The sequence below is a fragment of the Aptenodytes forsteri genome, unplaced genomic scaffold (genome assembly GCF_000699145.1).
Source record: "Aptenodytes forsteri isolate BGI_AS27 unplaced genomic scaffold, ASM69914v1 Scaffold136, whole genome shotgun sequence".
Taxonomy (NCBI): domain Eukaryota; kingdom Metazoa; phylum Chordata; class Aves; order Sphenisciformes; family Spheniscidae; genus Aptenodytes; species Aptenodytes forsteri.
The window spans coordinates 527,480-549,935 of NW_008796111.1; the positions used below are offsets into that span (position 1 = coordinate 527,480).

General features: G+C 46.4%; 1 protein-coding gene across 1 annotated transcript in view; it reads left to right on the forward strand.

Moving 5' to 3' along the window:
* The window catches only part of COL27A1 (collagen type XXVII alpha 1 chain), a 164,097-nt gene that overhangs the window by 43,419 nt on the left and 98,222 nt on the right, over nucleotides 1-22,456 (forward strand). Inside the window, exons 8-12 of the mRNA XM_009286879.1 lie at nucleotides 4,243-4,287; nucleotides 5,193-5,246; nucleotides 7,648-7,692; nucleotides 10,072-10,125; nucleotides 11,355-11,399. Of these exons, the coding sequence (XP_009285154.1) occupies nucleotides 4,243-4,287; nucleotides 5,193-5,246; nucleotides 7,648-7,692; nucleotides 10,072-10,125; nucleotides 11,355-11,399 (243 nt within the window). The remainder of the gene's footprint in view (nucleotides 1-4,242; nucleotides 4,288-5,192; nucleotides 5,247-7,647; nucleotides 7,693-10,071; nucleotides 10,126-11,354; nucleotides 11,400-22,456) is intronic.

Here is a 22,456-nt window from a genome sequence, read left to right on the forward strand (position 1 = left end):
TTGGAATCAAATTGCCAAGAGTAGGGGCTGGATTTGTTTTTCTGCTCCCAAGGCTGGTCATGCTTGGGGTGCTGTGTGGAGCTAGGAGCAGTAGAGTGATTAATTACTGCTCTTTTGCTGTCACAAACAAGTTCTAACAAATAGGGTGAAAAGAATACCATTTTCCTGGTATAACAGCTCGTAAAACAAAACCTTGTGGTTACGATCAGCAAAATGCAATGTCAGGAGTGCAAGGACTCATAGTGGAAAAAGCGGAGAAGGAATAGGAGATTGAACAAACATTCCTGCATCCAGCACATGGCCTTCACATCTGATTTCAGCTCCCCCAGGACAGGGCAAAGGCAGGGGTATGCTTCTGTTTCTTCAAGTAATGAGCAAGTTGGATGCTGCAATTTTTCCTTTGGTGCAGCTTAAAAAAACCACCTCCCAGTAGCACTAGTCTGGCAGTGTTTTTGGTGTAACCTGGCTTTTATTAGCATCCTGCATTAAGAAAAAATTTACAGCTGTTGGAGAAATGTTTGGAAAAAAATCTTTTTTTATCTGGATTCCCTGCTGGCATTCTCCCAGTGAAAATATGCTGGTGTTTGGCTGAAGGTGGGCAACACATCTTGGCTACCAGAAAACAGCAACACCTTGGAAATGGACATCCCTTCTGCTCACTCCATGGAGGGACTGTGCAAAGAGCTCTAAGGGTTTTGATCTGAAAACACCATGCAGAAACTTCAAACAGGCAAAATATTTCACCAGAGGAAACAAAATACTTTTCCCACTAAGTGAAACAACTGGCTCAGCAGCATGAGCTGGAGCCACAACCAAGCAGCATATGGGTTTGGATAGCGCAGCTCACACCACAGTGCCTGCCTTGTGAATTCAGACCTTTGCTCCTTGTAGGATTGGAGAGTCTGATCTCAGAGCACCCCCAGAGTCATTTTGCCTGCACCCATCTACGAATATATGAAACTGCTTTTCAAGCAGCAGATATAATCCTCTCCATGCAGAGCAAACGTTGCTTTTGCTGACTAGCAGTTCTTGGGAACGGTGGCAGGACTTGGCTGTCCACTCTGCCCTTCCCTCTGGTGCCTACGAGGTGTCCGAGGGCTTTGACTTTTGTTTGTGGGCTGCAGACTACAGCTGCCTTGCAGATATATCTCGGCAGAGCGCTGCATCATTGCTCCCGGCCTCCCAGCTGTGGAGGAGAAAATGGTTGTAGCAAAGTGCAAGATTGTAGAAGACAGCAGCAGTGAGAGAGAAAAAGCTTCGTTAAAGTCACTCAGAGAGTAAAGACAGAGCTGGGAATTGGTCAGTGCTTCAAAACACATCCTGTCATGCAGATCTCATTCACTGGTCTCTTTACTCTTCACATTTCCTACCAAAGTGCAGGATGATCCTTTTCAGCTAGGAGAGCGTGGATTATAAATATCATCACAGATGAGTAAATCCTTCACTGGAGTGCAATTTCCTTTCTAAATCACAGCCCTTTGTGTTGAGCACCCTGTAATCATCAGGAAGTGTTTGGATAAAAAAGAAAATGCAGTTGTTTTCATACCCTCTGCCCTGTCATTTTAGTGCTATTTGAAGAGGATTTTAGCAGGTAAATACTTTCACATTGCAGCCAACTTTAGCATACACAAGCTTTTCTGTTTTCTCCTCGCTATAATTAACCTGAGACAGAAATAACTGCAGCATACTATGAAGAAACACACATCCGAAGCTTCCCAGAGCTCATTGTATTTAGTGAGGAGGATATTTAATAGGATACAACGGTAGGAGAGCGTCTACATGTTTAACTTAAGTGCCATTCACTTACCATTATAGAGATAGCAATGCAATGCTTGGTGCAGACGTTAGCTCAGGACATGCTTTGAGCATCGCAAGGGGCTACCATCTAACCACCTGCTCTGGGCGGACATTGCAGGCTTGAAACGCCTGTCCTACAGGAACCCAATCAGAGCAGAATGATTCGGAGCAGCCGAGCTACGCACCTCTCTCTTATCAGTGGAGGGAGCGAGACATCTCCAAGTGTTTGTATCCGTAGAAGTAGGTGCTCCAGCTGTCTGGAGACAAAGGTATTTCCTGCTCCAGGCTGTGGCTGGAGGAGCTGGGCAGAGGCCCCAGGAGGAAACCCCATGGGCTCCATGCTAAATCCCAGGGCACGTCTGGAGATGCTGAACCCAGGGCTGTTTCTGTGGGCAGCTCTCTCTGGAAGAGGTGGGGGGGGTGGGGGCAAAACAGACGCTTTCCGTCTGCACCATGCCCTGCTGGTCCACACTCCCGGGACGGGTGATACGGATACTGGGCCTTCCACACCCAGGTGGGCCTTGGACCTTCACAACATGCCTTCACCTTCAGGTCAGACACCCAACCAGGGTGGAGTATCCTCCCTCCTTTCTGCTGATGCTGAGCCTCTGTCAAGGAGCCAGGGAGAGGATAAGCAAGAGAGGATCTCATGGGGCAGATTCCTGGAGAGGGGCAGGGAGTCCCGTCTGCTGGTCCAGCTCCAAGAGCTGCTGAGGCACTTCCAGTTAGGAGCCACTGGCTGAAATGCACTAGCAGCGTTCAGAGGAAGGACCTCTGAGGTGGTTCAAGTAAGGGCCAGCCGGTCGCCAAATGGTGTTTCAGGTCAGCCACCACCTTCTCAGGAGGTGCAGCTCAGGCAAAAGAGCGGGCCCTGATACATCAGCAAAGTCAAGCAGGAGAGAATTGGTGAAAAGGGAATCGACACTTTTCCAGGCCAAAACGTCTGAAATAATGAGCAAGGAGGAATGCAAAGGGGAGTAGGTAGTAGCCAGGATGGCTGAGAGCATTGCATACCTCCGCCAGCGAAGGCTTAGGCTGCAGGTCTAGAATAGCCCATGGGAAGAATAAAAAAGCCGTTAAGCAGAGGTGTGGACCTGGGAGCAGAAACAGGCCTGGGTTCATCTGGTGAGTGAAGCAAAAGGCCAAGTCCTCGGCCAAACCAGGGTTTGATTATGGCTTCCAGAGCAGGGGGATGCTCCCCTGTGGGTTTCGCAGACAGGCGATGTGTGCCAGGAGCCCTGGCCTGGGGACAGGGTGAGTAGCAGAGACTGAGTTATAATTAGCAGTTGTAACCCACCCTGAAAGCATTTTGTTACTTCTGTAGTATTTGTGCAAGGATTGTTTCTTGTTTATTTTCTCTCTCCATTTGTTTCAAGTTAAATTTTCTGCCCTTTTTTTTAATCTTGCTAATAGCCCAGCTAAACAGTCATGTCTGTAACTGAATTTAATCTTCTAATCTGCTCTGACTCCACTTGATGGAAACGAGTTTGTTTTAAATAGCTGAAGCAAGATAATAAAGGAGAAGGAAAAAAAATCTGAAGTGCCTGTCACTTGCAGAATTTACTCAGTGTTTGAAGAGAGCTCTAGGTAAATCCTGGAGAAAGCAAACTCTTAAAATACATACTGATCAGTCTGCAGTTGAACAGGCTACCTTTGTTCCGCTCCAGTGTCTGCATCTTAAAAAAAAAATACTGAAAAACTGAAGCAGGTTTATGAAAGACCTGTGAGAATGATTTGAAGCCTGCAACACTTGCCAGCTAGCAAGCTGGATTAAGAAACTAATTCTAATTAATTCAGCAGAGAGCAGGTTAAGAGACAGCTTGCTCACCATTTTAGGTAACTTCATAATGAAGGACCCTGGACCTTGTCATACCTTGTAATAATTAAATTAGAAAAGCTGGAAGCTAGACAAATTCAAGCTAGAAACAAAATTGAAGTTTCCTGTGACAGTAAATGGTTATTTTGGTGTTTTCTACGGCATTTCAAGTTCTAAAGCAAAAGTGAGCGCTCTGAAATGCGAGTGACTCATGTTGTGTAGTCCCTTAACTTGCCCAAAGCCAACATTTCACCCTACAAGCCTGTGGTTTCTTAAGGATTAAGGAGAGCTTTGCTAAAGGTGTGGATTACAAATAGACAGATCTGAGTGTAGATACAACTCTAAGTCTGTTCATGGAGCAAGTCCATCTTGAGTAACCACCAGGCCAGACCCCGGCAGGTGCAGGCTGCTGCTGCCACACCGCGTTGCAGCAGGGTTTGGGTGATGCAAGAACAAAGCAGCACGTTAAAAGTTTGCGTGATTGTGTAGTGCTGTCCCATATCCAAAGACCTGCTTCTCCTCAGAACTTTACTCTCACCTGCAAAGAGAAATTCAAACCAAAACCAGATTATTTTATTATTCTTTTTTTTTTCTCCTTCTAATTCATCTTTTCCATCCTATTTCAACAGGGGTATAAAGGCTACCCTGGACCACCAGGTCACCCTGGAGACCAGGTGAGTCTTCCCAGTTTCCAACACTGAACCTTTAAAGAGGGCTGGATTTGCTGACTCGGATGCTAGTTTGGATCCTGTACAGCCTGCTCAGTGTGGACAGCCAGCTCCTTCCAGGGGCGGCTTGGTACACCCAGGGGATGCTCAGCGAACTCCCGTCCTGCCAGCAGCTGTGCACATACACTGACCAAGCACCAGCAGGATGGTGGGAGGAGACTGCCTTGGAGTTTCTAAATTTAATTTCTAATTTTTATTGCTCAACCATGTTAAGTTTACATGGTGGAAGAAATACCAACTTACCCTACTCCCCCTTTATTTTTCCTTTTACATTAATTTCACCTGGAGTTTACTAACCACATCATATTATGTACTAACACGTAATTCCCCTCCCAAAGCCCATTCCCCCTCTCCCCTTTTCTCCCCCCTCTTTATTTGGTTAAGTCTGATGTTTGCAGTTCAGAAAAAAAAAAAAGGCAATGAATAGCAGGCCCTGTTAGCAATGATGTTAAAGGATATTATGCATGAATCCATTTAGTTTTGAAGAATTTTGGCAGTGCTTCCCCACCAGTAAAACGGTTCCATATGCCAGATATAGATGCAGCCTTGCACCTTCTCTTAGCCTCCTTGTTTCAAACTATCTGCTGCTTTCACTGCAGATGGAGGGAGAAGGTGAAATAGCAACACTTGCTTAATGCATGGATCCTATTGACTTGGCTTCTGTGTGTTTTCCCCCCTCATTAATTTATTCTGCTGTCTACTCTTAATATTTTCTTCCTCTCTATAAATTTGCATCGGGTTAATCCATTCCACCCTCCTTCCCCCCCAGCTCAGAGAATGAAGCGGCTAAAGAGGCTTCCCAAGTGTGACATTCACCTTACCTCTGTGCCTTTTCTTTTTTCTTTCCAAAGGGCGAACGAGGACCAGATGGAAGTCCAGGTGCCAAAGGTTATCCTGGCAGGCAGGTGCAGTAAATCTCATCGTGCTGTGCACAGACTAGGGATTTGGGTGTGCAGGTAGCTAAATATGTGCCCTGCTAAATACATGCCCCACTAAAGACAGTGCAGACCGCTAGAATATGTCTGAATATTTTCCCTCTTTACTCCCCAAGATGCTGTATCGATGACACGGTCTTTCAACCCTGGGGGACACTAAGGTTGTTAGAAAGTCTTTTATGCCTGTGATAGATAAAATCCGAATTTCTATAGCAAAATCTGACAAATTTTTGCTTCAGTATAACAACAGGGGAAAAAACCCAAAACAGCAGAGCAGAGAAACATACCTGCAAGCTGCTAACCCTTCACTTTCAGGCACATTTTACATCTAATTTTGACCACGTTAGAAATCTGGGACAGCAGAAGGCATATTACCAAAAGAAAAGATTTAGATGTACTCTCATTAGTAAAATTCACTAGCATAATCATATATATACATACATATAAAATTATATATGGACCATATATATCATATTTGCAGCTGCAAAAAAGATGATGAAATAAAACCAAGTCTTTGTTTTCATTCTGAAAAAATTGCACAAAGACAACTTTAGGAATGGAGGAGTGTGCAAAGGAAAAGGAATCAAAATTGGACACTTTATTGTCTTACTCATGTAAGATGCTGAGTAGTAGGAAGAAAATTAACAGGAAGCATTTGTAAGAGCCGAAATGGAATCTGTCGGAGGGCAGAAGACCTGGCCCTGTAACCTTTTACAGGGAAATGAGTTTGTCATGGTTTTCTAAAATGGACACATAAATGTTGGGTTCCCCTACATTTATATTTAAGTACATAGCTAAGAGGCTAGGCAGATGTCAAAGACCCCAAGCAGTCTGCCATGAGCTTTTCAGACTTGTCATGAGTTCGTATCTGAGTTTTTACCCAGATGTGTAGGTTATTGGACTAAACGTGAACTAGATATGCAGAACAATCTGCATTCTCCCCGCCTCAGACTATTTTAAATTTGAAATTAAATTGATACCTAGCTTAGCAAATTTTAGGTGGAATATACAGATGCACGCTGGAGAGTGCAGATGGTAGAACCAGATGAGAGTTTTATGCACCTGATTAAATGCTCCATTCATACTCTGAAAGGCTTTTAGAGATTTGCATGCCAAAGAATCTCCTAGGTGTGAATGTGTGTTCGATGACTAATGTGAAGCGGTCCGAGCTATATTGGTCATACAAGGTTAATGAATGCTGTTTAGCAATTCACAGCAGTGTTCTGCCCATCAGATAAGCAGGGTGAAATCTTTGCGCTTGACATACAAAGAGCAAAAGTGCTTTCTTAAATGTGGTTTGGGTCAGGAAAGTGATTTTTTCAGCATATCTGAATGCTGTGTGTATCCAGCATCAGAGCTGTTTACTTTACTGAGATTTTACTACTTGTTACTCCTGTCAGCTGTGCTGGCTCTGCAGCGCTATGGGAGAGAGAGCTTGGCTCTGTTTTGATTTGCGCATCATAGGCAGAATTGTTAACTTCACCCTGATGGCTGAAATCTTTGGCAACGGTGCATGAGCCAGGGAAGAGCACAACCTGACTTTCAGATCCCAGGCTGAGTGTGCAGTGCTGCCAGCTAAAGAAAATATGGAGTTAGCCTTTTTTTTCCCCCCTCCCTTCCAAAAAACCCCAACAACATTTGGAACTAGAAAATCCCCCCCCTCCCTTCCAGAAAACCCCAACAACATTTGGAACTAGAAAAAAAAACCTGGAAACTTGCTGGAAGACAATAAACATGAAAATTCATTATGCATTTTTACAGGATTCTTTTTCACAGTACTTTAAGTGAGCAGCAGTAGGCATAGAAGTAGAATGGGGAATGTATTTTCAATTCTTTCCATAGCTGTTGATGCTGCAAAAGGTTAGAGATATGCAGTACCTGCACTGCTAAGTGACTTTGTAGGCTGTAGAAATTCGAGGGGCTTTCTCACTGCATCAGGGCCAGCCTGTGTTCCCTAAACAGGCATTGAAATACATTTGTCATTTGCTATGCATGTGTTCAGTTAGGCAGGAAAATGAATCGAGAGCTGTTGGGTACAGAGCGTCACTGTACGTCGCATCTGAAGTGTAACGCAACCTCTGTGCACCCTGCTGCATTAGCCTGTTTGGTCTTTATGATCAGAAATCTCTACTTCAGCCCTGGGGAAGGCTCACTATGTGCAGCAGTCTCAGGTTCTGCAGAGTCCCAGCTCCCCAACAATGGGAGGTTTGTTATTCGTATCATTTTGTCCTTTTTTCTCCTTTGTTGATACGCCTTGGACTCGGCACTGAAAGCAGAACCACGCAGGGACAGTGCTGGGGATTTGGCACTGCTCATTAGGCTAAGTCAAAGCCTGTCCACATTTGTCTTTGTTTTTTCCCTTCTGTTCCAGGGTTTACCTGGCCCCATAGGGGAAGCTGGTCCAAAAGGCAGTCGGGTAAGCAGCCTTTCATTTGTCTTTTCTCTACTTGTTTTTACCAAAAGCTTCTCAAGAAACTTTATGCTTAGTTTTGCAATCCTGAGACTAGTTCCTTTAATTTGTTGGATTCAGGGGATTTGAACTGCGCACCGCTTGTTTATTGAAGCACTGCTAAATTTTCAAAATTAAACATGGAATGTACCAAGATCAAAGTTCACTGACAGTGCTGATGATACAAAGTCAACCCCTTCAGAGTTCACATTGCAGGAGAGGAAAGAATGGCATACAAATTCCTACCAAAGACCAAAGTCTGAACTTTCTGCAAGCCCCATCTCCCAAAGGCCCCTTTGGTGTCAATAAGTGTGGTTCAGCGGTCTTCGACCATGCTGAATATGGGCTCTTTTAGGTATAGTCCTGAGTTTGGGAGGAATTTATATCATTACGCAGAATAGCAAGCCAGCATCTTGAAGCCATGTGCAAATACAAATATTAATATCTCTGTTCTGCCTGGTTTTGCTCACCAAATTGAATTGCTGGGCGTTCATTCTCACTGCAAAGGATGATTTTTATTTCTTTACTAATTAAGACTCTTGTTAATCACAGTTTGTTCTTTTCCTGCAATTATAAATTCACAATGAGATTCTGAGCCAATAAAATCCCCCCTTTCTCTAACATGTGATACTTTCTCTATATCCAGTAAATTCAGCCAGCTGGCTTTCATCTCTAGGAAAAGTGCAAGGAATAAACAAATGCTGACCCTGTAGCTAGCTGTATTCCTGAGCTGGGAGGGGAGACGGCATGTTCAGTGTCCTGCAGGAGAGAGGAAGATCTGAGATAGCACAGCTTGCTCACCTTACTTCTGCAAGTGATAAAGCTTTCCCCGGTGCATCTGTTTCACTGGCCTAACCAGGACCTCGTATAATTGTCATGTGAGAGATGTGCAGAATGTAAGACTTGAAAATTACTTTCCACTTTGCACCCCTGAAATACACCCAGACTGAAATACTTATAGCTACCCAAGAAAGGCATTTCTCAGTCAATCAGAACTGGGTACTAAGGTGAGATATCTGCATTTTGTGGATTGAGGGAGCCAACTGTGGACTCTCCTCCGTCCCCCACGTCTGTTTTTTCTTCTGCAGGAAGTAGTTCAGGAGTGACATGGTTTGTCTTGGGGTTCAGGAGGCAAAGGCAGACAGCATCATTTTAACGCGGCCGTATTTCCCGGCTAGGTATCATCCCTAAAGGGAGCGATGGACTGGTGGGAAAAAATGGCTGGGGTTGACAGTAAGAGATTTAGCGATGATGGAGAAAGAAAGATGAGAGAAAATCAGTGTTAGCGCTTGGCTCTTGTAACAGTGAGGTGCCACTGAGGGGGCTCCCTGCTGAAATCCACTTCCTCTTGATTCTGCATGTTTGGCACAAATTAGTCCTTTGCAAAGGACTAGCACACAAGGTAACTTTGTACTAACTGCTGAGCAAAGAGGATTAAACACAAGGCTTCAATTGTTGCAAGGGAAGGGAAACGTAGCATTTGTGTCCTGTCTGAGCAGGATCCCAAGGCCATAGAAAAGGGTCGCGTACTTGAGAATGCCGCGCCTGCCGATGAGCGTGAAAGGAGTGGATTTTATGTGAAACATGTTGGTGCAAAGGGGGCTTCTTTACAGTTGGGTGACAGAGGATCTGTACGTATGTACAAGTTGAGCCTCGTACACCAATCTTAAGAGCCTGAAATGGCACGCTCAGCCTCTCCCTGCCCAGGCAGGGCCCTTGGTGCTTGGGTTGACAAAGTGCTTGCAGAAGGTCTTGGTGGTGCAACGGAGTTTGCAGGGAAAGGCTTTAGGCAGAACCATTACCGCTTTGCTCCTCTCTCAGCAACAGCGTGGTCAGCAGCCTTGCACGCCAGGAGAAGGTGGTGTTTGCGTGAGAAGGGGCTGCAGTGTGCGACCAACGTGTGACATAAGACAAGCAGAAAGGGCTTGGTACAACAGGACGTTTTCGCAACACAGTTGGGAATGAGTGCCAAAGGCAGGGAAAGACCCCTTGGAGAGATGAAAGGAGGCGTAGGCATGTGGATTACTTTTGCTATCACTCTTACTAACCTTCAACCAAGCTCCGCTTCCCTCAGGTACACTCAGAGCCAGCCCAGGTAAGGTTTCTTCCTGCTGGCCTCTTCCTGCCTGGAGTCCTCATGATCCCTGGTGTGAGGGTATGTGCCCTTGGACTACATCGTGGAAGCCAGCACCATGCAGTCCATGGGCATATACACTTGCCTCAAGGTTTATTTCATCACGGCTGCCATTGACCAACGCTGGAGGATGCTCTGCTGTTCAGGAAAGACAGACTGACTGGTTGCTAATGGAGAAATGTATTTGACTACTTGTTTCCTCTTTTCTTTAGGGATATATTGGTCTCCCAGGATTATTTGGGCTACCAGGGGCTGATGGAGAACGAGTGAGTATTTTGTGAAGAAAACCTTCGTGTGCTGCTTGAATGCAGTTCTTCAGAGCCTGTTGTAACCTTCTCTATCCCTTGTTCCTGAGGAGAGAGGCGAGCATGCCTAATGTTTAATCATGCCTTCTTTAGCCTGTTTCTACCCTTGCATGAAGACCTGTGTCCCTGTATGATGTTGCCATACAGGTCAGGAAAACCTTCAGACAGGGTCATCAGACCTCACTGTTGAGTAGAGAGGAGTTTTTCTATATTTTCCTTCACTTAAACCTGCCTTCCTCCTCCCCCTTACTAATTCATCTTAGTGGGATGGGGCGTGGGGGGAGAATGTACATGGAAATTCCCTGCTCCCACGGGAGTGACATCCCAGCCACAGTGTCCCAGCATTTTGGGTGTTCAACTGGTGGTGTCTGGAAAGAGCCTGGCTCTTGGAAGGGGCAGTGCCTGGGGCTTTCTGACAATGGCTTTCCTTCCAGTTGCATTGAGTTGGGCAGTCAAGACTGGGGCCTGTGGACAGGCAGCTGTGGCTGCTGTTCCCATGTGTCCTCCCTTTCCCCCATCCTGTTCATCGTGCCTTCTCCAAACCCACGTGTTCAGAGCTTTGCAGGACCTCCCTTGCTTTTTTGCTCTTCTCCCCCACGTCCCCCCACCTGCCCAATCTCTACCCATCCAAGGACCCCTTCTTCCCACTGCAAGAGCTCCTAAGGAAGGTCACTGGAAGATGAAGATTGTTTTATTCCAGATTTTTCTCCCTCAAATGCAAGCTCCAGAAACAAGAGAGGCCCCGGGAGCATGTGGGAGTGAGTGTGTGTGTGCCTGCCTGGGAGGGGACTACCCTGCGCTCTAGAGTCGCTGATTTAATGCTTGTATAACTAAATAAGAAACATAAACAGAAGTTCTCCAGTGAGTGCCTTGGCAGTGGCCTTCATTCGCTTCCAGACCAGTAGCTTAATGACTGCTCCTGCTAAGCACAGCTTCAGCCTGTTGCCCTGGGTGTGGATGCTGCCTGCGTGTGTCCTCAGGGAGGGCCGTAGTTAGTGGGTGAAGGTTAATTGTCTTCTGCTCTCGCAGCTGACTGCAAGTAGTTGACATTTTGATTCCTGAACAATGCCGCAGTCATTAGCCTGTTTTACATTCCCCTTTCTCTTCTAGTTTTGTTTTGTATTGTTGGTTGGCTGTTTGCTTTCTCAACCAGACCTATTATTTTTTTTCTCTGTGTGTTTTCCTTGCAGGGGATCCCTGGAGTTCCTGGGAAGAGGGGCAAGATGGGTAGGCCGGTAAAGTTTTTCCTCGTCTATTATGCAGACCTTGTTGAATGAAACTGGAAACAAAACATCTGGCTTTTGGCTGGGTCCCTTCATATCTTCTGATGGGAACTAAATGGGGAGACCAGACAAACCTTTCCATGTCTCTTTTCTCAAGCAGGAAGAAAACTGAAGATACAAATATTGTTCTCTTCTTTTCTTCCATGCTCTGCCCACTTCATAGGCGTTCTTGTTCTTTTTCGCACTGTCTCCATGCTCCCTTGGATCTTACACTTCTCGGATTCTCTTCTGCAACATCTTCCCCTCTGTCCTCCCTCTGGCCAGCCTCTTCCCTGTATGCACTTTTTAATTCCCCACCATGACTGCAGCATCCCAGGTGTCTGTGCTCGCTCTGTTACATCTACTGCGCTGTGCTCCCACCGGTCCCATCACATTTGCCTCTTTGCTGTGATTCTCTCCAACCCTCGTACCATCCTGGTTTGTATAATGTGAGTGCACTTTTATATAGAAACCTTTTTGTCCTTGGTGGTGGTACAGAGTTAAAGCAGTAACACATCAGATGAAGACATGTTTGAGGAGCAAGGAGACCAGGTAGATTTGAGAGCTTGGCCAGGAGGAAGAGGTGTTTGCAGGTAGGGCTGAATACAAGGTGGAAACTGTGAGAGCTGTATAGAAGAAGGAGGGGGTTTCTGCTGACTGCAGCAAAAAGCAAAATAAAAACAGGTGGGGAAAGTACTGAAATTAGTAGAGGAAACAGGGAAAGGACAGAAGGGAAAGCCTTTCCCACATCAGCCTTCTTCCAAGCAATTCTGCGTGCTTCCTTTAGCAAAATGTATAAAGTATTTTGCTCCAGCAGTCAGCAGGGAGATCAGGCGCGTTCGTGCTCTGGTGTGTCTCATTGCCTTTGCACCTTGTCCTTCGTGTTAGGCTGAGTTTCTCTCGATCTCCTGATATCATTGCGCTCACAGGCTCCTTGTAAAATGTCCACTCACCCACACATGGAAAAATCCAGTGCTTTCCCCTTGTCACCCTTGCATGCGAACGCGTGCTTTCCAGGAGTCCCACGCCTACCGCTTGCTGGTGTTCTCACAGTAAAAGCCACGCAAACATCCCGACAGTGTCACATTCACCCAGCTAGCTGTTCTTCTCTCCCTGGGAGGGGGGGAGGTCGAGCAGATTTTTTTTGGGGGGGTAGTAGAAATCTGTACCAGACCTTACGGTTTTGTAAGCCACTGGTTGCACCAGAAACCTCTGTGATGAATAACTGCAGCGAGCCAGTCGATGTAATGATGACTCATTGACCAGAGTAAAACAAACAAAGCAACTGTCGTTAGGTACAGGGTTTCTGCTCTCTGCCTTGTTTCTGCACAGAGCATGCTGGAGGCTCAAAGCGTTCCAGCTGTTGTTTGGCTAGCATTTGTAATCTTCCAGGCAAGAGTTTTTGCCTGGCGGTCACTGTTACAAACAAGGGGCTCCCCTGAGATCAGCGGGGAATCTCTCAACCGTGGAGGCATTCAGGCTGGGATCTAGAGAAGGGATTAAATGGTTGCGTGTGAGCACCTTTGTTCTACTCAGCTCTTTCAGAGAGTTTTGGCTCCATCCCCATTTCATGATACCAGGGTTAATAAGAAATCTTGAATGGACCGATGCTGATGATTTGTACTTCTGAGCGTGAACAAGAAGATTAAGTGACATCCGGAGTTATTCAGGAAGTCACTGGGAGAATGGAAAGTAGGAACCAGCTTGACCTGGTTCCCTTCCCAACACTTATCTCCTGGCCTGTGCTGTCTCCCAGCTGGTTTGCAGCGTTAGTGAGCCTGCTGTGATTTTTCTGGTCTCTCGCATCCCTGCGCCGCTAGGTTTGTTGGCGCAGCTACTGTTCCTGTTCTATTTCAGTGTTGTCACTGCGATGGAGAGCTCTTGGAAGCCCTTATTAGCTACCATCCAAAGCTAGTAAATGCTCTGGAGAGTAGGGAAGGAGTTGGTATCAAATGTATTTCTCTACCTAGTTTTGTTTGGGATGAGAGACGGCAACAGATTAAGTGCTCAGCAGAGGGGGCGCGGGGGGCTGGGGGAGTTTGCATGTGACACCGTGGGCCTCCGAGAATGATGTAAGAGGGAATGATTAAAATAGAAGAACTGGACATGAGTCAGATCTTGAAACCCTTCCAGGGAAGTTAAGTTTTGCAGAGCTGTGAGGGACATGGTGAATCTGTCGTGGAAACAGCTGACTCCACCTCCCGCTCTGCTCTCCCTGCAGTGCATCAGCAACGTAGGAGGCGAGTGCATTTCTAACATATGGGCCCTGGCGAACTCCTGAGCAAGGAGAGGGTAGGGGGTGGGCTAGGGGGAGAATTATGATTAAAGTACAATGCACTAGGGAGACTGAAATAACATGAGTCTGTACGTCTCTGGATCTGCTGCCTGTTTTAGAGGTAGGCTGGAGGCCTGGAGCCGAAGCAACTGGTTGCTTAAACCTTCAGTCTTGCCAATGCAGTGGCTGAAAAGAATGGCTTTTTATGGTGTTTTTGTGGATTTTTATGGTGTTCAGTTGAGCAGCTGGCCAAAAAAAAAAAATTATAGAGGATAAAAAAAGGCCCCATTGCTGTGAGGGCAGCAGGGCTGTGGTCTGCACCGTGCTGGGGGGAAGGAATGAGAGAAGCTGTTGTTACCTTCTATCTTGGCATGCATAGGCGATGTATCAGTCCTAATTCATCTTTAGAAAGGAGATGTACTGTCACTGAAGGAGGTAACCCACAGGAAGAGGAGATATAGCTAGTCATCATTCAAGGAGTGCAAAGCTGAAAGTGATACGCTTTTCCTATGCTGTGGGAGATGGGTAGCTACGATCAGAAATGTCTGCACTGCAGATTGTATTAACCTTCAGAGAGAGTGTAATATTTTCAGAAGTTCTCACGCCCTGTTAGAGAAAGAGACTTAAAGGGGAACTTTCAGGAAATGTATCCAAAGAGCTTGGAGCTCTTGTTTTGTTCATCTTTGTTATTGACGGGTGCTTGTATCTCTTTCTTCATGTAGAGTATCAATACTGCACCAGCTGTGCTCTCTTATGCCTGAATTTTCCTTACAATGGGTTTTATTAGTAGTAGTATTTTAAAAGGTATAGAAAGGAAGGAGCAAAGTTTAGTTCCAAGACATACTTAGTAATTCCTGGGTTTGTCTGAGGTCTATTCACAATTTAGCCAAACACAGCTGAGGTTTCCTTATATTTTTCTGAGAACCTGTTGGTGCTGCTGGTCCCATACCTGGAGCCCAGCTGAACGCTCGGAGCCTCACCGTGTCAGGTACCGTGCAAACACCTCGTGAAAGAAAAGCCCTGGCCCAAAAGGTCCATCAGTTGGATTACAAAACAGCACAGGATCAGACCATCCCCAGGGCTGGAAGGTTTAGGTAACAGCAAGTCATTAATACCACGAGCAGGCATTTTGGCTTCCCTGCCTGCCTAGCTGTGCTCCTCGTTACTGTTGGTTCTTTTGTCCTCCTGTAGCTCGTGTTTGTGAGTGGTACGCAGCTGTGTCCCGCCAGCTGTCGGGTGGCATGATGGGGGTTCCTGCCCGCCTGCTAACCTCAGGCAAGGAAGGCAGATGCCTCCTGACAGCACAGGCTCTGCCATCAGGCTCTGCGCAGCCTTTGGCAAGTGCCAACGTGTTGCTGAAGTGCTGCTCCGGGGAGATAGCTTGACAGGGGGAGTAGACCATGTAAGTAGCAGGCACAGAGGGAGGGTTTGCACTCGGGATGCGTGGCCAGATAGGCTGACACCTCTGCCTGTGAGAACGGCTGGAGTCTGCCAAGGCAAGGTGGGGAGATGCTGCATTCCTTGTTGACTGCACAGGGGGAGGAAGAGGATACGGGACCTGGTTTCTCCCCATGGCATGCAACTTCAGGCAATATGTTTGGCTCTTCTTGGCTGTGTGCAAAACAGGGATAACATGCTCGGCTCTCCTTTGAGCTCAGTGGCTGAAACTTAGCATGTAAGTGCCAAGGATTACTGCTCAGATGTCAAGGAAGAGCTGCTATAAAGTGGCATGTGGATTTTAAGTATTAGGGATCAGTGCATAGGTTAGTCCAGAAGTCTCCCTTCCCTCTGCCTGTGTTGTGGTTTAACCCGGCAGGCAGCTAAACACCACACAGCCATTCGCTCACTCCCCCCCTCAGTGCGATGGGGGAGAGAATCAGGAAAAAAAAAAAGTAAAATTTGTGGAGTGACATAAAGGCAGTTCAATAGGGCAGAAAAGGAAGGGAAAATAATAATAATAATGATAACAGACTATACAAAATAAATTATGCACAATGCAATTGCTTACCACCTGTCGACCAATGCCCAACCAGTTCCCGAGCAGCGGTCACACCGCCCGGCCAACTCCCCCCAGTTTCTATACTGAGCATGACGTTGTATGGTATGGAATGTCCCTCTGGCCAGTTTGGGTCAGCTGTCCTGGCTGTGCCCCCTCCCAGCTTCTCGCTGGCAGGGCAGGAGAAGCTGAAAAGTCCTTGATTAGTGTAAGCACTGCTTAGCAACAACTAAAACATCAGTGTGTTATCAACATTATTCTCATCCTAAATCCAAAACACAGCACTGTACCAGCTACTAGGAAGAAAATTAACTCTATCCCAGCCGAAACCAGGACAGCCTGTCAGCCACAATGTGGAGGTTGAGAGAGCCAGCAGTGATCTGACAGCCACTCTAACGTAGCCTCAGTATTTGTTGTGAGCATCAACGTGGTGGCAAGCTGCCGAATCTGGCATCCGTTTTCCATGAGCTGACCACAGTCGGGGTCCCCCTTGCCAGCTCTCAGCTTGTAATGTGGCGGCGCCTTCTTGCCAGGCTATTTTTCATGTCTACTGTCTTCTTCCATGCTGACTTATAAAGTTAATGTCTTAACTCCGGCCTCCAGTGAACAGCAAGCCTCAACATACTCTTTTTTCTTCATCTGATAAGTTGTTAGAAGTTCATGTGATACCCCTGCACTCCCCACCATATGGGTAGGCTGTTGCAGTATATGAAAAGACATTGCCTTGTGGGAGACACTAGATAGTAAAAAGCAGGGCTGCCTTTGGGTTAGGAAGGTTTCGTTTTACAGCTTCCCCTGAACTTTTGATATATGGCTAAGATAACTTAGCAGTGAACGTAAGTGCATGGGGCTTTGCCAAGTTACACAGACTCAGCTGTTGTCCATACAAACAATGGGGGGACATGTTTTGCCATGTGTCTGGAAAGGCTGGCATAACCGCACATTACTGAGAAAATAGATTTTGCTCCTCTCTGTAGGGACTAAGATGATAAACAACAACTCACTTCTTGCTCCAATCTTTTCTCTGCTTTGGATGCAGCTTGAGGTCCTTCCTTGCATTTGGAGTGAACCAAGCGAGAGTCTCCTGCATCACACAAGTTGAGATTTGGGAAACTGGTAACAACATTTCAAAGTACCTCTTCTTTAACGAATAATTGCCAAACTCCCGTTGACTTGAGTGGGCTCCCTGGGGGTGCAAAGAGGCAGCCCATATGGCTTTTCTTATAAGAAACATGACATAGGCATACACCCTAAGAGCTCTCACCTACAGCACTGAGTATCACGGATCGCGTGGGCTGCTAAGGGTCCAGCCATGTCTCTTTTGTCACTGAGACCTTGTTACCTACCAAAAAAAAAGGAGGAAGAATGGAGCTGTACTTCTCTTTAAACACTGAGAAACATTTTAAAGAAATACTGTAATTAAAATTGAAAAATTTCTAAAGAAGTAGGGATAAACTGTGGTTTCCCACTTAGCTAGGTGGTAGTTCAGTGTGTTGGTCCACAAGCCATTTCCTAAGATTTGATAGAAATGGAAATGATTTTTTAACTGATCCTAAATGATGTTATCTGCATATATCCTCAGAAAATAAATATTTACTCTTCCACATAGCTTCACTGCTCAGGCCTGATTCACCTGAGCACTTGGCGAACTCATCCTCCAACCCATAAAGCATTCCTTCCCAGCTGGTGTCCCAGTTCAGGTTCAGCTGTAGGCCCTGTGCATATAGAGATGTACTTTCAGATGTGGCCAGCTAAAGTTAGTGGAGAAATGTGCAGGCTGAAGACCTGTTTGTACGGGTAAATCCACAAGATGAGCTGGAGGAGGGAGCACAAATGGCCTGTAGGAGTTGATGGACAGGACTCTCTCAGTCTTGTGCCGATACCCCAGCATAGCACCAAAAAGTTTGGTGCCTTCTTCAGGAACTGATTGATTTTTTAAAAAAATACGCTCTTAAGCATTCTGTTTGCATGAGAAGTCCAGTGGAGGTCCTAAAAATTAGTAATCAACCAAGCTCCTCTATTACTGAGAAAGTTTTAGCCTGTGAACTGGATTTTTCCTGTTAGCCATCTAAGTCAGTTCTTTGCTATAATTTTTCTTTATTAACCTAAATTTTTAAAGTAGATTTGGTTTGAGCAATCAGTGACTTCTTTAATGCTTAAGTTGGACACTGAAACTGGGCAGCTGGTCTCTCCTCCCTTCTGGGCCTAGTTCACCACTCTGAAATGCAGGCGTGAGCCCAGAGCAAATGTCACCATTTCTTTTTGGCCCGAGTTGTGTTCCACATGTCTGGAGTTTCCCAAATCTCTGTGGTGAGGTGCTTGCATGGTTACTTATCACTCTGATATCAGCACGTGTTCCTATGTTCATGATTACATCATCCAGATAACCTGGCAAGGTGGACAATATTAGCATGTATTTCATTTTTTAAAGAATGGGCAAAACAAAGTACTGAAAACACAGGGAAGAAGGTTTGAAACGTGCCAAGGCCCATGACTTCTACTGAAAGAAAAGAAACAAACCCAAAGATGGTTTGTTTCCAAGAATGTCCCTAAGTGACTTATCCATCGTCATTCAAAAAGCTTGTGAAGACTTGAACCAAGGTCTCCTAAGTGCAAGAGCATCTTCAGGGAAATGTTCATTCATAAATCAGATCAAAGCCCAAAAATTATTTTCATTAGAAATTATAAGGAAAAAATAATGCATCCATCACTTTTGAGTCTGAAAACGTTTCGATCACCAAAGCTGCTTGACTTTCTTAAAGAGGAGGCTGCTTGATTTGGAAATCTTGGCCATAAATAATTCGGAGCGGTGGCAGATTCAGTGCTCTTCAGCATTAGGCAATTGGGTCTGTGTAATCTGCACTCTGTTAGAGCCCCACAGACGGGGAAAGAGGTCATATACAAGCATAAAAGGAACAAAGCAGATGGGCAAGAGGTGGAGGGGCTGTCAGTTAACTTCAGTGATGTTTGGCTGAAGGGGCTTCGGGGGACTTTTGCTGGTGTTTGGGTGGAACGGGCTGCCCTGGAGGGCTGTGCTCCCACAGCTGGAGGGATAATTGTGTTTAAAAATACCATGAAATCTTTATCCAAAGAGGATGTGGCACGGAGCTGTGAAGTCTCCCAGGGAGAGAGAGCAAACCTCCCTTTCGGGTGACAAAGGAGCAGAACTGCAGCAGGACCGTCAGTCCCATACCCGACTGAGGGTGGCATCTCCATTCTTTGCAGGGATGAAAGCCATCACAGCCCCAGGTCTAGACTGAGCAGAAGGCAAAGGCTCCTGCACAGCCACATGAACTAAAGCTAGTGAGCAGGCATGCCGGGAGCACAGGGTTTGCCAGGCTCCCTTTAGGGTGGCTCTCGCCGCTCTAGGAACCAGCGCTGCGTCTGAGCCAGCCTGCTTGCCTTCGCGCCCACCTGTGGAGGGGCTCACGTCTGCTCTCTCCACCAAGAATGCTCTCAGAGGTGTAAGCGGCCAACATAAGCTACACTTGTTTATTTTATTCTCCTCCTTTTTTTCCAGTGAATGCCTTCTCTCACCCTCAGCCCTGCTTCCCCACCACCACCTTTTTTCTTTTTGTTTAAATTGTTTGACTTGCAAGCTCCATCCCTGGAGAGACTCCTGGGCAGTGATTCACCCGGCCGGAGCCAACTGGCAAATAGAATCTTTCGCAGACAAGACAGGAGGGTTGGTTGGTTTGAGCAGCTTCACCTTCAGCCAACAGGAAAATAAAATCCTATTTTTGGAGAAGGATTCTGTTGGCGTGAAGACCTGCCAGGATTCCTCGGAGCAGCAGCTGCCAGACTGCCTCCCTTACTCCATCAGGGAAAGTGTTTTAAACTGAATCAGATGTTGTATACATACAGCACATCCACCCACATGCGCACACCTGAAAAGGCCTTGGGGAAGCAAAGGACACGGTGCACCTCATCAATCTGCTTCCCTGAGGACAGCTGCTTCCAGGGACAAGAGACAAGAAGTGGTGGCGTCTGCTCAGACCAGGAGCAACCCTTTGGCTGACAACAGCAAGAAAGGGCAGGCCGCTCTGTTTGTTTTAAGCAGAGGAAGAAAGGAAGGGGAGGTGGAGGGGGATGTAATCCCCTGATGCAGGAGGAGCTGGTTCCAGTGTCTGTCTAGGTCTGGTTGTTCTCAGCAGGAGTCTCCTGGCCGATGAAAGGATGCCCTTTGCAGGGAGCGTGGATGAAAAGGGATTGAGGCACTATCGCAGGATCTCAAAGATAGAGATTTAGTTACTGGTTCAGCTCCGGACTTCTCAGTGTTACCTGGGGTAAATCAGTTTGTATCTCTCTCTGTCTCAGTTCCCTCTCTAATAGTGGTTCCTCATCTTCACTGAGTGCAGTGAGGACAAACTGTGCAACCACTGTAAAGCTCTGCTTGGGGTAGGGACAGGAGAGCACAGAAGCACCTGGATCTTGCTTACTGCAAAGCATCTGCTTGTATGCTTTTTCTCCAACTCCTCTTCAAGCTTCATCTTGCTTCTTTCATTGAACTTCTCCTTCAGACAATATGAAATCCATTCAGCTGGACTTTTTTTCCCCACCTCCTCTCTGTATTTCCCAGCTGTGAGATAGAGCCAAAAGTTTTGTCATACCTGACTTCAGCCACCGCAGAGGAGCACCCCACTGGCTTTTGGCCAACAGAACTTGTTAGTTGAGCGTTTTCCTCCTAGCTCTGCTGTCATTTGCCATCCCTTCCCGGCCCTCATCCTTCTTTGCATGTCCCCTCCTTCCCACAGAGCGGGCAGGATGCATGACTTGATATTTTTCACTAGGGTGTTTTTCTTTGCCATCCCAATTCTTGAGCATAATTTCCAGGGAACAGTATTCCTGGAAAAACAGCTGCACCCTGAAAAACGGTGGATTTTCTGTACCAAAAAAACCCTCTGCACTCACTTTGGGAAGGTCAGGAGACTCTGAATGTGCTGGGCTCTTTAGTCTCTTTCACAAGTCTCCTGTAACGGGCTGCCAGTTGCGACCTGCCTGTCCGCCAGTGCCATAAAATGAGCTCCCTGCCATGTGTTCTCCCTCAGTTTGGGCTCCTCAGGCTGCTGGAGCAGTGCACGGGAGAGGAGAGGTGGTGCTGCTTACAGGAATGAAACAAACGAGATAACAAAGTCCGCTTGTAATTCCTAGGCTGCTTGTTTTGGTTGAATAGTGCTAGTTTTGTTCCTGAGGAACATCTCTGTCCTTTAGGCTCAGGCAGGAGGGGAGAGGCACTGAAAAAATAGCTTTTACAGACATGTGAGATCCAATAAATTAGGACACTGTGGTCACTGGAACTGTTATTGTGGTTTAAACTGCTACTGCTTACCCCATGGAAAGAAAGTGCTTTCTTTTTCATTAGGGGCTTAGGAGATTGATTGTTTCCTGCTGTGCCCAGGACTGTGTTGGGATAGCTTTCACAACCTGGTTTGGGTCTTTGGAGACTATATGGGTGCTGAAATATCCTCCTTCATGCCACAGCCACCGGCCTTGGTCTCATTTAATGTACAAACGACTGTTAATACTTGCGTTGCCAAGTTCAAATATTGGGCTAGGATGCCTGGGGTTTGTTGAATTGAAGCTACTCTTTCCTTTTGTCTCCTCCTCTGGGCTTGTTTTACAGCGCGGGCCAAAAAGTACCAGGGGACCACGCGTCACCCCAGAGATCTGTGAGCCTAGGCTGGGAAGGGTGCTCATGCCAGCAGAGCGGGTGGCGTGTTAAGGACGATCAGGTGTTGGCAGGGACGGGGCTTCACTGCTGAGTGTTGTCTCGGGCCTGGCTGTTGTAGCAATGATGCCAGCCCACACTGTTCTGGGCTTTCTTCTCTGTTTCCTGCCACTTTGACCCTTTTCCATCCTATCTTGAGGATGGGCAGAAACCCTAGCTCTGCGGGGTGAGACACATTGTGCTGTGAACGGGTTTTATTATCGAGTCTCTTACTGGGTAGCTTGGCCAAGTGACCTCAGGTACTCAGCTCTCCACCTTCAAAACGGGAATAATCTGCTTTTTTAAATACTTGGAGATCTACTGTTGGAAAGCCTATGTAAAAGGTAGATTTTTATTAACTCCATTACCAAGTGCCTCAAATCTCCTATGTCTTTATCTTTAAGCAGCGAGGTTAGTACTAGAAACTGAGGCATAAGAGATTAGTGGGAAATATATGAATTTAAATAGTTCCTTATCTGGACACTTTTATTCTGGCAGAGGAGTGCATTGTTTATATCCTGTTGGAAGAGATTTAAACCAAATTTAGAAAATGCTCTTAGTCTGGAGCAAGCATTCCTCCAGATGATATTATGCTGCTGCAGTTATATTGATTTAATTGTACTATTCGAAGTCGTAAAACCTTCCCACATTGGCAAGACCTTAACAGCCCCAGGGCCAGGCTGCTCAGTGGCACCTGTGGGTCACTCTGTGCCCAGCTCTGCCCTCTGAGAAAGGAAAGGTACATCTGGGGGAATGCTGAAGGCTGTGACTGAAATCTGCAGCAGCGTAAGTACAGTATCAGTCTATGCACACTCATATTTTCCTTGGCAAGTTGTATGACTGTGAACAGCAAAATATTCCAAGGCAGTCTTTTTTTCTTTTGTCTTGCCCGAGCAATAAGTTTTCCCTACACATCTCTGTTCTGATCTTATTGATTCAGCATGTAGCAAAGTTGTTTTTCCCCTTTTTTTATTAAAGAAAATTGTAGCGCCTCCCCCCCCCCCCGCCCCTCTTCCTCTCCCGTTTGCGTTGTCTCATTTGTGTCATCTCGC